This window comes from Dama dama, chromosome 29 (assembly GCF_033118175.1).
Source record: "Dama dama isolate Ldn47 chromosome 29, ASM3311817v1, whole genome shotgun sequence".
Lineage (NCBI taxonomy): Eukaryota > Metazoa > Chordata > Mammalia > Artiodactyla > Cervidae > Dama > Dama dama.
This window is the reverse complement of record NC_083709.1, coordinates 52,458,571-52,474,592: the sequence shown is the minus strand read 5'-3', so window position 1 is coordinate 52,474,592 and position 16,022 is coordinate 52,458,571. Positions and strand designations below refer to the sequence as shown.

Sequence of the window (16,022 nt, the reverse complement as noted above, 5' to 3'; positions counted from 1 at the left end):
CCAGAACTACCCCTGGCGTTGATACAGAACTGAACTCTCACAGGTAAATAAAAGCGCTATGTTCTCTGCTCTCTAGCTTCAGTCATACTCTCTGAGAATTTGTTAATGAGTGATTTTCACATCTACTCAGGTATTTATTCCAAAAATTCAAACAGGAGAAATAGAAATCAGGCACAAAGAAACCCTAGGTATGAGAACTAAATACCTATCTCTCTTTTAGGGCAGCAACTGGAATTTGGAAAGTTGATGCAAAAATCAAAGCACAAAACACTCTTGCCAACAGTACCTATATATATATATGCGTGTGTATAATTTACAAAATCTAACCTACCTATCTGAAAACTAAGGAGAGGAAAATGAGAGGAAATATAAAATGGAAATAAATCTAAATGTGGCTCCAAGCATACAGAACAAGACTCACAAAGTAGGTCAGGTGTGTATATGTGCAAATGTGAGTGTACATTTAGTTGTACATGCACACGATTGGAGTATTTGTTGTTATCTTCCTAACTTGTTATAAAACTATTTTCACAAGCAAGTTACATATGTACAAATTTTATCTGCATCCACTTACTATGTCTGTGAGTTTGGGTAAATCACTTAACTTCTCCAAAGCTAATTTCCTTATTTTTATTTTTTAATTTAAGTGTAGTTGATTTACAATGCTGCATTAGCTTCAGGGGTACAATACAGTGATTCAGTTATCTCTATCTACCTATGCTTCTTCAGATTCTTTTCTCTTACAGGTAGAACCAAAAGTCACTTTTGAGGTGATTTGAAAATATTTATTGAACTTCCAAAAATGACAGCAACCTTTTAGAATAAACTGTGGCTTTCAATGGTTTGTTTCCAAGTATCTAATGCAGGGATGTGACACTGAAATTTGAAGTCTGACCACCAAATGCACTCTAAGTTTTACTTTTTTGGGTCCTTTTGCTGAACAGTGAAGTAATTCTTTATGAAGTAAAGGTTAAAAAAAAAGTTTCTCAGGGATTGTTCAATTGTTCTGAATTTAAATCTCTAACCTCTGGGGACAGCGTCTAATAGAGAAAGAAGGTGAATTTGTTATATAGGTAATAAAAGGTTTTTGGATCACTCTTTAAATCCTGCCGTTTAAATACTGAAATGGCAACCCACTTCAGTGTTCTTGTTTGGAGAATTCCATGGACGGAGGAGCCTGGCAGGCTCCAGTCTGTGGGGTTGCAGAGAGTCAGACATGACTGAGCAACTATCACTCATTTAAATCCTGTTACTTTTCCTCTAAAAATGATACATTTTTACCATTAGAGTTTCTCTGGGGGAAGAGGGATTAAGTGGTTCTTGTTTGTTTCCCTAGGAGAACAATCTAAGGACAACCAAGGATATTGTACAACTCAAGTATAACAAAGCATATATAACACATATATGTATTTTTTATTTATACATGTTTTTTAAAAACAATCTAAAATTTGTAGTTTGGGATTTCTTATTTCAAATAGCAAATCAGTTTTAAAATTAGTAAATTATGATTTCCTTCTATTCTACTTTTTTTAACCTCTTAGTAAAGAAAACAATCCTCCTGATCACTTCCTCTAATATGATAATAATGTCTAAAGCCATCATTTTAAGTAAACATATCATTTGATTCTAAACAGAAGTGCTAACACTAGCAAGCTGGAAAATAGGCTTCATCTCAAAAACCAAACCAAAAGTTTGCTCAGAGGAAATGACAAATAGACTTAAATTCAAAAGGAGAAGAAAATAAGAAAGTAATAGAGACTTGAGAAAATGTATTTGGCTTTCTCATGTTAAATGGGAATAATCATTGCATTTACCTCATACGGTTGTCATGAGGATTGAAGCACAGAAAATAGTGTCTAGGCCCATACTGAATATTCAATAAACATTAGTGCCAATTATTATTACTACTGGCAACGATTCAAGTTATTAGACCATCTCCTGTTTTTCTATAAGGGAAAGCAAACAGTCTTAAAGGAATCACTGTCTTGTGAAAATCCTACCTGCCAAGCAAGGATAGCTCTACTTTATGAAGAAAGCACACCGAAAAGACTCCTCAAGAGTCCCCAAATCCAGAAGAAGAGGTAATTACTGAGGGGTCAGTGTTTCTGATTTGTGAAGGGAAGATTATCATATAAATAAGAGGTAAGACTTATTCTGCATTTTCCAGAGAGTTGGACATGAATTAAATGGTGGAACTTACAGAGGGAAATGTCTGCTCACTGTTAAGAAGACTCCGATGTTGAAAACACTCATCTTATAAAAGGACAGGCTGCCTAGAGGGGTAAAGGGTACGTTGTTAGTGTGAAAGGAGGAGCCTCAGCAGTCAAGGATGATAAAAGATTCCTCAGCAAGTCCACACTAGATGACAATAATATAATGACAACCACCATCCCCACAAGGATAGTAATGATAGTTGATACTTCTACAGAAATTGCCAGCATTGCTGCAAGAACTTGACATATAGTGACCCACTTAATCCTTACCTCAGCCTCCTGGCTCCACAGCCTGTTTTTAACCACTACAGTATGTTGCCTGCCTCCTCATTCGGAACCCTGAGCAGGTTACCTAATCTCTGTGACTCCATTTCTTCACTAATAAAATGAGAATAATAATGGCACTAATTTACTCAGAGGACAGTGATGAAGATTAAATAATACATTTGTTTAGCAGCTAGAACAGAGCCTGACACACAGTTAAGTACTCTTTAATAGACATTTGAATATAAACGTCACATTAACTTTTAAGAAAACTTTTTTAGTTGGATGGCAAGGTAGGGAAGGCATAAAGAACTGCCGTGGCTACAGTGAACAATCTGACTCAAAAAAAGGGTTTTTTTGTGTGTGGTTTTTTTTTAATCATCTAAATGGAATTCAAGGCTTGCTGATTTAGGCTTGATTCTCTGAATAACATGAACATGAAAAAACATGGGCAAAACTGATAAACTGAGTTCTGCAGTGAGATCAGACTCTCCGTATACTTTGTCATGGTTGAATGGAATGTAAGATCTTGAAAAAAGAGCCTAGTCCACGACCCACTGCTGACTTCTTGTAACATCTTCAAGATCTTGGCCAATCACTCAACTCCACTTTCAGCAAAACCCTTAATTGCTTCACACACTGGGCTTTACCAAGTACCTGCATAACCAACTCCCAAACCTAGGTTAATCCAATCTACTTCTTTTGCACCTGCCATCTAATGTGGCCTAACAAAACTCCTACTCACCTTTGTCAACTCCTTTCCAGGTTCTCACAGAGGCAGCACTAAACCTTTACTTCACTCAAGCTTCCAAAGGTACTCCTGCCCTACCCTCAAATAGCCTACACTCCTTAAAAATTGGAAAATAGAAGCAATCAGAAATTATTTCAATTTTCATATTGCCTTCCACCATACCGCTAAACTCCTGCAACATGAATCAACATTTACTGCTATTGTTGTCTAGCCTTTTCACTCTCCTTCCTATTATTGCAAAAGGAAAAAAAAAAAAAAAAAAAGTGCTTTCCAAGACCAACTCTTTCTTCTATTCTCTGATGCTACGCAGGAAATGTCAATTACATCACCAACTTTGGTTTGTTGCTTTGGCAACTATTCCCTCCCCACCACCGCCACCCCCAGGATCCCACTTCTCTCTTGGACCTTCAGACTTACCTACTGACCTAAAAACATGCCAATAAGAAAACAATTCTCAGTCCTGTTTCCCTCATAAGCCTTGACCCTTTCCCCATTATAAGCCAAATATCTAAGAGAGGTCTCTTGTTGTAGGTATGTAGCCGGCTGAACGGATAAATGAGAACCACTGGAAGGCAACCTCATACCGATTATTCTTGATTACAATCTTTTAAGTATGCTTAAAGGTTCTGACATCCTGCAGTCACAGATTTGGTGACTACTAATTATTTTTTCCACTTACACTGCTGTTTTTAACAAACATAACAGGAAAATATACAACAGAGGTTTCTTACATATGATGAACTGCACTTTAACTCAAGGTTGATATGTGCTTTGGGGCTTCTAGCACCAAGTTTATAGATTAGCAATACCAATACCTTAAAAATGTTTTTTGAAGGATAATTCTTATATCAGCTAGCCCCTTACATTCTACAGAGTAATGACAGAAGTTATGAACAATAATGTAAATTGTCTGTAAAAACTTAGAGGCTTACTGAATTTAAAACTTACCACCAGAGATTTCTTAAAAAACTGGAAATAGAACTGCCATATGACCCAGCAAACCCACTTCTGGGCATACACACTGAGGAAACCAGATCTGAAAGAGACACGTGCACCCCAATGTTCATTGCAGCACTGTTTATAATAGCCAGGACATGGAAGCAACCTAGATGCCCATCAGCAGATGAATGGATAAGGAAGCTGTGGTACATATACACCATGGAATATTACTCAGCCATTAAAAAGAATTCATTTGAACCAGTCCTAATGAGATGGATGAAGCTGGAGCCCATTATACAGAGTGAAGTAAGCCAGAAAGATAAAGAACATTACAGCATACTAACACATGTATATGGAATTTAGAAAGATGGTAATGATAACCCTATATGCAAAACAGAAAAAGAGACACAGAAATACAGAACAGACTTTTGAACTCTGTGGGAGAAGGTGAGGGTGGGATATTTCAAAAGAACAGCATGTATACTATCTATGGTGAAACAGATCACCAGCCCAGGTGGGATGCATGAGACAAGTGCTCGGGCCTGGTGCACTGGGAAGATCCAGAGGAATTGGGTGGAGAGGGAGGTGGGAGCGGGGATCGGGATGGGGAATACGTGTAAATCCATGGCTGATTCATATCAATGTATGACAAAACCCACTGAAATGTTGTGAAGTAATTAGCCTCCAACTAATAAAAAAAAAAAAAATTCTCAGGAAAATAAAACAACAAAAAAAACTTACCACCAATACAGAAAAGCAAACTTACAGAAATAAAAGTTTCTCTATACCTTCAGGGAAGAGGATCTGGTAAAACGTGGTAAGACAGGAGAAAACAAGATGTACTGCATGAGAAGCAAGCCAGTAAGGGGTGAATGCAGAAAACAAGGGGAGGGAAAGGCAAGGGCCAGATTGCACAGGGCCTCCTAAGCTGGAATGAATACCTTTTGGTATACCACAAGAACAACAGGAAGCAAATGAAAAGCTTTAAGCTGAGAGATGTAAGGATCTGATCTGCAAGTTTAAAAGGATTACTCCGGTTGATGTATGGAAGATGAACAGGTACCCAAACAGAGTGTGAAGGGACAAGTGGGAATCAGGAGGCCTAAGCGGGACATGATGGTAGGCTGGATCTGGGTGGCAGCTGAGATGAAAAGACAGATTCTAGAAGAAAAGATCAGTAAGATTTTGTGAATGATTAGATATGAGGGAAAGAAAAGAGATGTCAGTGAGATGTTGTTTTTCTGAAATTTATATACCTATATACATGGAATGCACAGTAATATCTTGTACAATATAAACTGAATTATTAACAGAAATTACCTATAGGAAAAGAAGATGAATTTTCCATAGTAAACACAGACAGATTTTCACTTTTTACTATGTAGATACCTGCATTGTTTAAATATTTTTATAAGTAGAAGGTATACATTATTTCATAGTTAAATTCAAATGCAATAAAAAGAAACAACATTTTCCTGGGTGAAAAGGACAGGAATGGCATTTTAGGGAAAGAAACTATTTAATCAAAGGTACAAACACACGAAAGTACAGGCATATTTAAAGATTACCAACTGGTCTAGGGTTTACAAAGAAGAAAGGACATGTAATTGGGACAGGATGAGCAGAGGATGCCTATATTGTGTTAGCTTATAGGCAGTTCATGAAGGACCTCTTATGTCAAGCTGAAGAAAGCATTCACTAAAATGTACAAAATGGTGAAGCATATAAAGTTTTTAAGCAGGAGGATGACAAAATCAAGTATTTTAGAAAGATCACTTCAGAGGCAGTACGAAGCCTGGATCAAAAGGGAGGTAAGAAAATAGGCTCGGAGATCACTTAGGCTGGGACTTAAGCTAAATTCAGGGGCAACAGAGACAGAGAAAGGGAGACTCAGTTCGCGAGCAGACAGGACATGGTGATTGAGCTGGATGTGGCAGCACCGGAAGAGGGAAAGTCAAAGATGCTACCCACCGTTTTGAGTTTAGGAAATTAGATAGGATAACATAGTTTTAGATCATCCAAGGACAGGTTAAAAGAAAAGGTAATATATTTTGCTCTGGAGATGCTGAGGTTAAAGAACCTCTGGGAGTAGGTCAAAGCGCCCAACAGGAAGTTGGATATATACATGTGAATTTGAGCAACAAGGTCAGAACTGGAGCATATTAACACTATTACCCAGAAGAGAGAACTTTAAGCCTGTGCACACAATCTTACCCTCGCTGTAATTCACTGAATTCTTGAGTTGACCGGTTCCATTTATTCTCATAGTTGTAAAAATTCCATATAACTGTAACATCTCTGTAGGCAATAACTTAAAGTGAGCCAGAAATTTTTCTCTTGGTTTCTTGGTCTCTCTTATTTTTTTCCCCTTTCCCTTTTGTTTGACCTTCTTTCTACCTACCTAGTGATCTAGTTAAGGAAGATACAGGAAATAAGAAAGTATCATATAAAAAAAACTGTCATTAAATATTTTCATACTTTGTCTTAATTGTAAAAGGCAAAGAAAAGAACATTTCATAATTCTACCTTTACTAAAACCTAAATTAAATAATAATTTACCTAGGTGACTCTCCCCTGATTTTCTCTGACAAGTCATTAACTGACATCCCCCAGGCAGTCAACTCCAGCTGTAGCTTTAACCACAGAGGTTCCTGAAACAATTCCACAGTCCTGTTGTTGCTTACTGTGAGAAATTTGAGTCACACTGTACCTTTGTCTAACTGATGATGCCCTAGTTTCTTGGGAGGTGGAAAGGAAGGACCTGTTGGCAAGGAAACAGCTGCTTCCTTCCTGAGCCAGGGAAAACCAAGAAGGTGACAGATGGACAAAGTGGAAAAGCAGCCAAAAGTTTCTTGAGCTCCTTGTTGGCAAGAATTTTCACTGAGGCACGACTGAATATCTTATTAAAGCATATCAATGACTGACAGAGTTTCATCTGCCTAGGTGCTCCGCTCAAATTCAGAGCAGAGCTTGAATTTGCGGGAAGCAGGGCTTCCCACACATTTTCTACAATTGATAAAGTCTGCAGTGGTACAAAGAACCTGGCCTCAGCCTATGTACAGTGGGCTAAGACTGCAAGGCACTGTCCCCTTTAACTTCAGGAATATATCCACAGGAATGCACTATCTGGTTAAAAAAGAAGAAGAAGAAATTCTGTATAGTAGTTATATTTGTATGACATATTAAATTACTATTAAAATTTCATTAGAAAATGTTTAAATGTTTACTTTTGTATATTTAAAAGATCTGTTGCAAACTTTCATATTTTGCTCTTTTATCAGCTTCCCCCCCATCCACTTCTATACCCAGAAAATTAAATATTCAAGGACTCCTGGGTAAAACTGACAACCACCAGATGGATAAAACTAACACTTTAAAAATAGCTGTACATAGGTAAGTTATTGTTCTTCATCAAATAGAAGTTAGCAATCACTGACAATAACATTAAAAATTAGTGTGGGCATGAAGTATGGAATTTTAAAACATCAGTTTACTATGCTGATTAATTCAACATTTATATTTGCATCAGAACTTAATAATCCCATAAATAAATAGAGCTCTCAGTTTTTTAAAAAATCAAGGGATAACATATGTATTTAGACATATTAGCAGCGTAAAGATGTATGCTTCAACACACTTATTGGGAAAACGTCTGAAAATATTACTACACTGAATTCACGGGCGTCCCCAAGAATCTGACATAAAAGTTCTCTAGAATAACAACATTTCAGGAAATTCCAAAAAAGGAAAAGGGTCAAATAGGAAATAGCCTCAAATTAATCGACAAAGTTCAGTGCTTGTTCCAACTTGATTTTTCTCTCCATTGCAAAAACAAAACCGAGTCTCAGGATGGGTGGGTGAATCACTTAGACGAAAGTTCATCTACTGGAATAAACGGAGAGGCCGCTTGGGCAGGCGACACAGGAGAGTCAGTGGTAGTGCTGACTTTCGCTGGTGAGTTACAAGAAGATCCGGCGCTGCTGCTGTTTCCATCAAGGGTATCGGAAGATACACACACACCCGGATCTGACAGCTGCGCAACGTCAGAAGAAAGCATGTTGGTGATGCCTTGGAAAAATCTCTTTGGCTGATATTCAGTTTCCATTTCACATTTTCTTTTCAATGGTCCAAGAACACTTGGTCTAATGCAATTAATGGGACTCTGGCTTCTCCGGGTAGTAAATCGGGTCGTTGGGCTGGGAATAGGACTTGGAGGCAATCCATTGCTACTCACAAAACTTTGCAAGGATGGTGAAAAACACTGCTTTCCAATTCCCCGGGTAGGCGACGGTGCTGGCGACACCGGAATGAAATCGATGCGTTTCGGGGAGGCAGACTTCTCCACGTCGTTGTCGCTCAGGCTGAAACTTTCCTCCCAGGAGTGGCTTATCTGCATTGCGTTCTGCACCTCGCGCTCGTGGACAGTCTCTCGATTGATCAAGTCCATGCCCTCCTCCTGTTTGATCTGGTGCAAGCGGCTGCTGTGCATGCGGACGGGGGAGGCCGGCAGAAGCAGGCCGTGGCGGTTCGGGAACGTTGTGCTGTTCCGCCTGGCGCTCGGCGCCTCGGCCTGGAACACCGGAGAAGTGTCACTGAGGCCGTGGATCAGGGGGGCGCTGTTAGATCTCCTGAGGCCCCCGCCGCCGCCACTGCTGCTGCCTTCCGCCGGGCTCCCACCTGTGCCCGGAGGGAGCTCCAGGTCTAGCTCCATCTTCTCCTGGGCCATGTCGCGGGCACGGAGGCGGGGGCGGTGCTCAGTCAGAGACCTAGGATTCCCATTCCCCGCAGTCCAGGGCCGCGGCCGCCGCCACCGCCACCGAGAATCTGTCAGCGGGCTCGTCCCTCTGCGCATGCGTGCCCCTCCGCGCAAGCGCTCTGCAATATCTGTTCCTGGCGCCGGCTGAAAGCGTAATAGCTGCGCCGCAGGCCTAGGGGGAGGGGCGAGGAGTGGTTGGGAAGGCAGTCAATATGTTTCTTCCGCAAATAGCTTTGAGCGCAAACTTACTTTAACACACGTTAATAAGGTTACCATGTTCAGGAGTATATGTTTATAAAGTTACAGCTCTGAAAAAGAAACACTTTGCGACTTTGTGTTATATGGTGTGGAGAGGAGTTGGTCTTAACCTGAGAGGCCTTCTCTGAGGAAGGGTCCATTTCTTGAGATCCTGAAAAGCAGGCCAAAAGGATGTGGTGTATAACTCCCTGGGAAAAGAGGACTACCAGCCCTGTGGCTGGGTGGAACCAGGAAGGGAGGGAGTGAGTATGGCCTGGAGTGGACAGTGAGCTAGCGGGACGTGAGGTGGTGGACCTTTATCCTGAGAACAATAAAAACTCAGAAGGTTTTTCAGCATGGGTATATTAGCGACTGAAGAGGTCTCTGGCTGCATTCTGGAGAATAAGTTACTGGGAGATTAGAACCGACAGAAAAAGACAGAGACCAGAAAGATGGGAATTTCCAGCAAGGTGGTACTGTAGGAAAGGAGTTGGAAAGAGTGGTAAATCTGGGAACTATTCAGGTCAAGAAGGGAAAAAAATCAACCTGTAATTGTATTACTATTGTTTTATTTACAATCATATATCTGACACAAGCATATGTGCTCAATCATGTTCATTCACTATGAAGGATTAAATGAAGGAAAAACCAACAGGACCTCGAACTTTAAAAACACAATACTTGGCTCATGTAATTAATATAAACTTTCATATCTCATTAAAAGTCAGTTTATATAAAAAAAAATCAGTTTATACTTAGTCTTTAGTGTATTCAGTCAGATTCTTTTTTTCTTCTGTGTGCCAACTATGTGCCAGGCACTGTGGTAGGAATCAGGCCCTATGAAAACATTTAATTTCTACTTGGGGCAGAGTGGGGGCGGAGAGAGATAAATACATGAGCTATTTTTTAGATAGTGGTAAGCCTTAGGAAAAAAATAAAATAGGGTGGTGTGATGGAGCACTACTGGGAGAAGGGAGGGTGCAATTAGACAGAGCTGTGATCAAAATGACAAGAAGCAAGTCCTGCTGACATCTGGGGAATGAATATTCCAACCACAAAGAATAGCAGATGCAAAGGACCAAGGCAAACATAAGTGTGGTGAACTGGCAAGAAAACAAAAGGGCTGTGCAGCTGAAGCATAAGGGAGAGAGTGATATGAGGGGGTAAAAGTGTTTGGATCTTAGTCTAAGTATGAGGAAAACCCACTGCGAGTTTTGAGCAGGAGAATGATATTATCTGGTTGATATTTTATATCACTTTGGCTCTGTGCAAAACAGGCTGAAAGAGACTAAGAGTGCAGATAGAAAGATGGATTAGGAACCATAGCAACAGGGCAGACAAGAGATTATTGGACTAGGGTTCTATCAGTGGTGATGGGGGAGAAGTAGATGGATTCAGGATATATTTTGAAAGTAGAACTAATAGGATGTTTAGATGGATTAGATTTAGATGGTGGTGAAAGAAATAATCCAGCAGAGATGTTTTACTTAAACTGGGTAAATGGCAGCATCATTTACAGAGGCAGGGAAAGTTCTTTTAGAGTAGAAATTGAGTTCTGTTTTGGTTGATTTGATTTGGAGGGGTCAGATATCCATGTGCCTAATTTGAACTGAAAGAGAGCTTAGTGATTTTTGTTTGGTCTCCTTTTTGCAGCTGAAGAAATTAAGATCCAGAGAGGCTGGCATAGTCAACATCACACAGCTTGTTTAGTAATGGGAACCAGGACTAGAATCCAGTATGAGAATACTAGACCATACCCTTTCCACTGTCTCTCAAACAGCTTTTAATTTGAGATGCCCCTATTTCATTTAGTCATCCAGCTAATGAAATACTGTTGATTATGCATACCTATAATTCTAGAAACTGATTTAAGCTTTCCAAGGGTGTGACACTATTTAAAGTGCATCACATGTAGAACCTCATTTAATCCTCACAATAACTATAAAGGAAGTATCATTATTCCATTTTGCAGGGGAAACTGAGATGCAAGGATTAAGCAATGTGCCCAGGATGACAGGAAGCAGTGGGACCTCGTCCTTCTGGCTCCAGAGCACAGGCACAATGATGCCCCCTCCATGTGCAGTAACATTTCAGACAGGGAGAAACCATTTCCAGATTGTCAACACCTTTGCAAGTGCAATGGTATTTGAGAGAGAATTTGAAGGACAGGTAGGATTTTAATAGACAATATTTTATATAGATTTGGCAGCATGGGTATAAAATAGTGAACTGGGCTAATACATGAAGTACATAGAGAAGAATAGGTAATAGGGAAAAGATGGAAATTAAAGTTGGAATAAGTATTGGAGCTCTGAATGCCAGGAAAAAGTGCTTGTATTTAATGTGTGGGGCAATAGGGAACTGTTGAAGGTTTTTAACAAGAGGAACAACACAATGAGAGCTTCACTTTAGGGCCTGCCAGGTGGATGGATCATAGATAGAGAGAAGTGGAAGAATGGAAGGTGGAAAGAACCAACATTTTCTAAGTGCCCAGGGCTACCAGTTACTTTAAACATTTATCATTTAATTTCCCTTGTAATTCTATAAAGCAGATACTATTATGCTCATCTTGTAAAAGGGACAATTAAGGTTCAAAAATTGCAAAAGGCCCTATAGCTACATGGAAGAACAAAGATCTGAATGAATCTGTATCAAGATGTCACTTCAAAACTCATATTCTTTTTGATGCTTTCTCCGTGAATTAAAGATGGAGAATTTGATAGCTAACTCTGAGATGAAGTGAAGTGAAGTTGCTCAGTTGTGTCCGACTCTGCAACCCCATGGACTGTAGTCCCCCAGGTTCCTCCATCCATGGGATTTTCCAGGCAAGAATACTGGAGCGGGTTGCCATTTGATGAAACAAGGATCTAAACTAAAGTTGGGAATGGCAGGAAAAGGAGATGGATGTGGAGACTGGAAGGTAACAACCCAGATCCTGACTGTCTGGATGTACAGAGGATGAAGAGAGAGGAGTCACAAACAACTGAAGTTCGAGCATGTACAACTGAACAAATGGCACAACAGTATTGAATAAGAACAGGTGAGAGAGGAAGAGCTTCCAGAAGAAAATCAGTATTAGATGAGTAGAAAAAAAATATTAACCATAATCCATAGCATATTGCTAATTTGCATATTACTAAATTAATTCTAGCATGACTCAAACATGCCAACATTGTTCATGCATGTCTGGATAAACAGTAATTATCTTCACTAATAAAGATCAGAGACAGTGATAACCACAAAATCAAACATCTGTGCTATTTGGTTCTTACCTGAACACACCTATTAGAGATCTTCACCCATTTCCCTGTTTCTACCCTTATCACTTCTCCACACAACCTACAAGGTCATCCTTAAAAAGAAAACTTGAATAGTCACTTCCCTGTTCAAAACCCTTTGGTGGATTCCCACTCAGGGAAAAAGCTGAAGTCATTACAATGACCTATAAGTGCTCTGTCTGGGTCCCTGCCATCCCTCTGCCTACCCACCTCCAACTGCTCTCCCCGCTCACTGCCTTCCCTCCAACTGCAGAGGCCTCCTTACTGTCCTTTGGCCCACCAGGCATGTTCCCCCTCCACTCAGCTTACTTTTCCTTCCAGTGGACATCTACACTGTTCCATCCCTTCAGCTCTCTGTACAAACGTCATTGACTAAGAGGTTTTCCTTGACCTTTCCTTATACAATGCAACAGCAGAGTCCACCACCAAGCCTACACTCCCATCCCCCGACTCTGTTTTCATTTATCCTCCAGGGCACCACATGACAATAGGTATACAATGCTTTCTTGCCTCTTTGTCCTCAAGAATGCAAACTCCATGGGGGCTCCCTGCTATACACCTAGTATCCAGAACAAGGCCTGGCATATAGCACTCAATAAGCAAGTGTTGAATCATTGTACAAGTGAATGATGAATGAATACACGGACTAATATAGCTCTGTCCAAAAGGGAAGAGAACTCTAGTTTTTGAAAATCCAGCCTAATAGACCTTTCTAGACTGATTCTATGTGCTCTTTACTTTGATAATTCTTCTCATATCAACACTATCATTAGTTACAGTGCCTTCCAGCCCATGCAGGTAGGTTACCTGAATGAACCCAAGATGTGAACTAAGACATTTAAGTTCTAAGTTTCCATTCTTTTTTTAACCATCTGCTGATATACACTTGACAGAATCAAAATGCTCGGGGCTGAGAATTCTAAGCAGTGTTATTCCTTCCTCTCAAAGGAATAAATAAATGAGAGAAAACAGCAATTCAGCTATTAAATAAAATGCAAAAAAGGCATTTCAGCCTGTTGTAAAAATAATACCAGACGCAGGATCTAGCTCTTCCCTGAATCAATTCACCCTTCTGGTTTTAACTCTGGGTATGAAGTGACTTAGCAGCAGCAGCAGCTGAAGTAAATACCACACTTAAGAGTAAATCATAAAAATCAAACACCTACTTAATAAACTTTACTGTGCTTAATATTTTTTTCAAACTAACATATAGCTGCCTTTTAATTCCTAGGAGCATTTTAAAATTAAATCTTCAAGCATACGACAAGGCAAATATGCACTTCTGAATCCATACTGAATGAATGTGAAATACAAAAATGTGTGTACATGTATAATCCTAGATGAACTGAAAATGTCTCCATATCCCACATTAACTAATATCACCAATCTAGAACAAAAATATTGCAGCGGAAAAGTGTACTTTCAAAGTATAGGACCTCAGGAGTGTTTACTGGTACAATAACCTAGGGAAATGTTTGGTATTACATCATACTACCTACTAAAATATATATACATGTTCTACTTTGGGGTATACAGCCAAGAGAAATGAGTGTTTATGTCTACTAAAAGCCATGTACAAGAATGTTCCTTGCAGTAATACTTACAACAGCCCCAAACTGGAAACAACCCAAATGTCCATGAAGAGAACAGCACTAGACAATGAATTCTTTACTCAACAACATGTAATGTTGAATGAAAAAAATCAAACACGAGAGAGTACATACTTTATGACTCCCTCTTTATGAGGTTCCAGAACAACCAAAAGCAATCTACAAAGGTAGAAGTCAAAACAGTGGCTACCTTTGGGACTAATATCCTGCTCTGGGTGCTGCTGACACAGGCATAAACATATGTAAAAAATTATTTAAAAAGTAATTAAAATGTACACACTTTATTGCATATGAAGTTAGTCCTCAAAATGTATCAATATAGAGAAAAACAGAATGGGAACTGGAATCTAAATGGAAGACAAAAACAGAATAAGAATGAAGATCCTAAAAAAAAAAAAAAAAAAAAGAATGAAGATCCTTTGTTTAAATGCTAACCACGAGTCTAAACTGGAATGCTGAGCTTCCAAATCTCTTTGACACACAACATTATCAGTGGCCTTGACAGGACAAAGAAAGGAGACAGAAACATATGCACACCCCCCTCAAGCTACATTTCACTGGGGCCCTAAACACCAATAAGTCTCCAGCAGCCTCACACAAACACTGGACACTTGTCTGAGGCGAGTTACAGATCACCGACAGAACCATTGGTTCTCCTTGGCACTGTTCCCAAAGAGCCCTCAAAGTTATTTATTTCTGAGACGGCATGAAGTCAAGGAAATGAAGCTCATTTCATAGCCTTTGACTTTCTCAACTGCAATATGTGTATTCTGCCCAGTTGGTTCTGCCATTTCCTCCGAAGCATAATTCATCAAATGAGACAAAAGTAACATCAAAGAAACTCAGCAGGGGCTGTTATTACATATGGAAGGAATGAAAAATGTGCTTGAGGATGCGATTCTGGCTGCAAGATCTTACTTTGTTATCATAATGAAAGAAAAATAGATGATCTCAGGAACTGTGATCAATGGTTTACTGGACAGTTTCGGAGAGCCAGTAAGTAGAGACCCTTCATAGCATATACCTCGAGGGTGCTGAATCTAATCCTTAAAACTTAAAAGCAGCAGCAAGGATTAGAAAATCAAAGCATGAGTTTACTAAGGGGCTTTTGACCCCCTCACCTTTCGTCTTTGATAACAGCTAAAAGGTTATCATGTCACTTGCATGGAGCCACAGTCTTTAAATGTAGGAAGTAAAAAGGCAAAATGGGGGCTTCAAAGGTCTGACAGAAGAACCTTATGGTCTAGGGCCTCAGCAAAGTTCAGACAAACAAATAAATGTGAATTATAGTTATTTTAATTTTTTTTCAAGAGAGAATATCAGGGAAGATATTAAAAATAGCCATCCAGTCCCCATTCTCTAAGTCCTTCAAACAGAATAGAACAATGAGTTGGTATCATTCTTTGTTGTTCTTCACCACTTTTATACATTTTAGGCAGCACCCATTTCTTTTAGTGCCTTCTTCTAGGCCATAAACCAGGGTTTTGATTGTTGTCCTTTACTGTTTACATGTTACATGTTTCTCTCTGCCTGCTTGCTATCTTTCTTCTAAAGGATTAACCCAACCAGCAAGCAGGGAAAAAAAGAACTGATGGATTTATGGATAACGTATAAAGTTAACTTTAAAACATGCAAAAGTTGCAAATATAGTAGGGTTTATATACTTGGGCCTTCCACTTGGGTATCTGGGAAACTTCTAAAAGTGTTCAACATATTAGTGCCAGTAAGACTATAGCAATAAAAAAAAAAAGTTCCAAACCTGGAGTCAGACAATCGTACTTCCAGCACAGTGACCTTAGACAAGTTTGTCAGCTTCTCTGGGCTTGCTTTACTCATTTATGAAGTGGAGACACAATGTCTTTGTTGTAAACATCAAATGATGTCCATAATAGGCCTTGTAAGCAGTAAAGACTCCAAACACAACGGGCTTCTCTCAATGAAAATACTCCATGCTATGATCGAAAAGGAGCCTGC

At 39.5% G+C, this 16,022-nt stretch overlaps 2 protein-coding genes across 4 annotated transcripts in view; both read right to left on the bottom strand.

Annotated features, from left to right (window-relative positions):
* The window catches only part of PIP5K1B (phosphatidylinositol-4-phosphate 5-kinase type 1 beta), a 357,429-nt gene that overhangs the window by 238,125 nt on the left and 103,282 nt on the right, over positions 1–16,022 (bottom strand). Inside the window, exon 1 of one of the 3 annotated variants that reach the window (XM_061132833.1) lies at positions 2,201–2,223. The exons of the other annotated variants lie outside the window; for them this stretch is intronic. The gene's annotated coding sequence lies outside the window, so the exon portion shown is untranslated. Of the gene's footprint in view, positions 1–2,200; positions 2,224–16,022 lie in introns of those variants that run through there. 3 annotated transcript variants of the gene reach the window in all.
* On the bottom strand, positions 7,319–9,041 carry PABIR1 (PP2A Aalpha (PPP2R1A) and B55A (PPP2R2A) interacting phosphatase regulator 1). The gene has a single exon (XM_061132835.1). It carries the CDS (start codon positions 9,017–9,019, stop codon positions 8,030–8,032), a length of 990 nt encoding a protein of 329 aa, XP_060988818.1. The 5' UTR covers positions 9,020–9,041; the 3' UTR covers positions 7,319–8,029.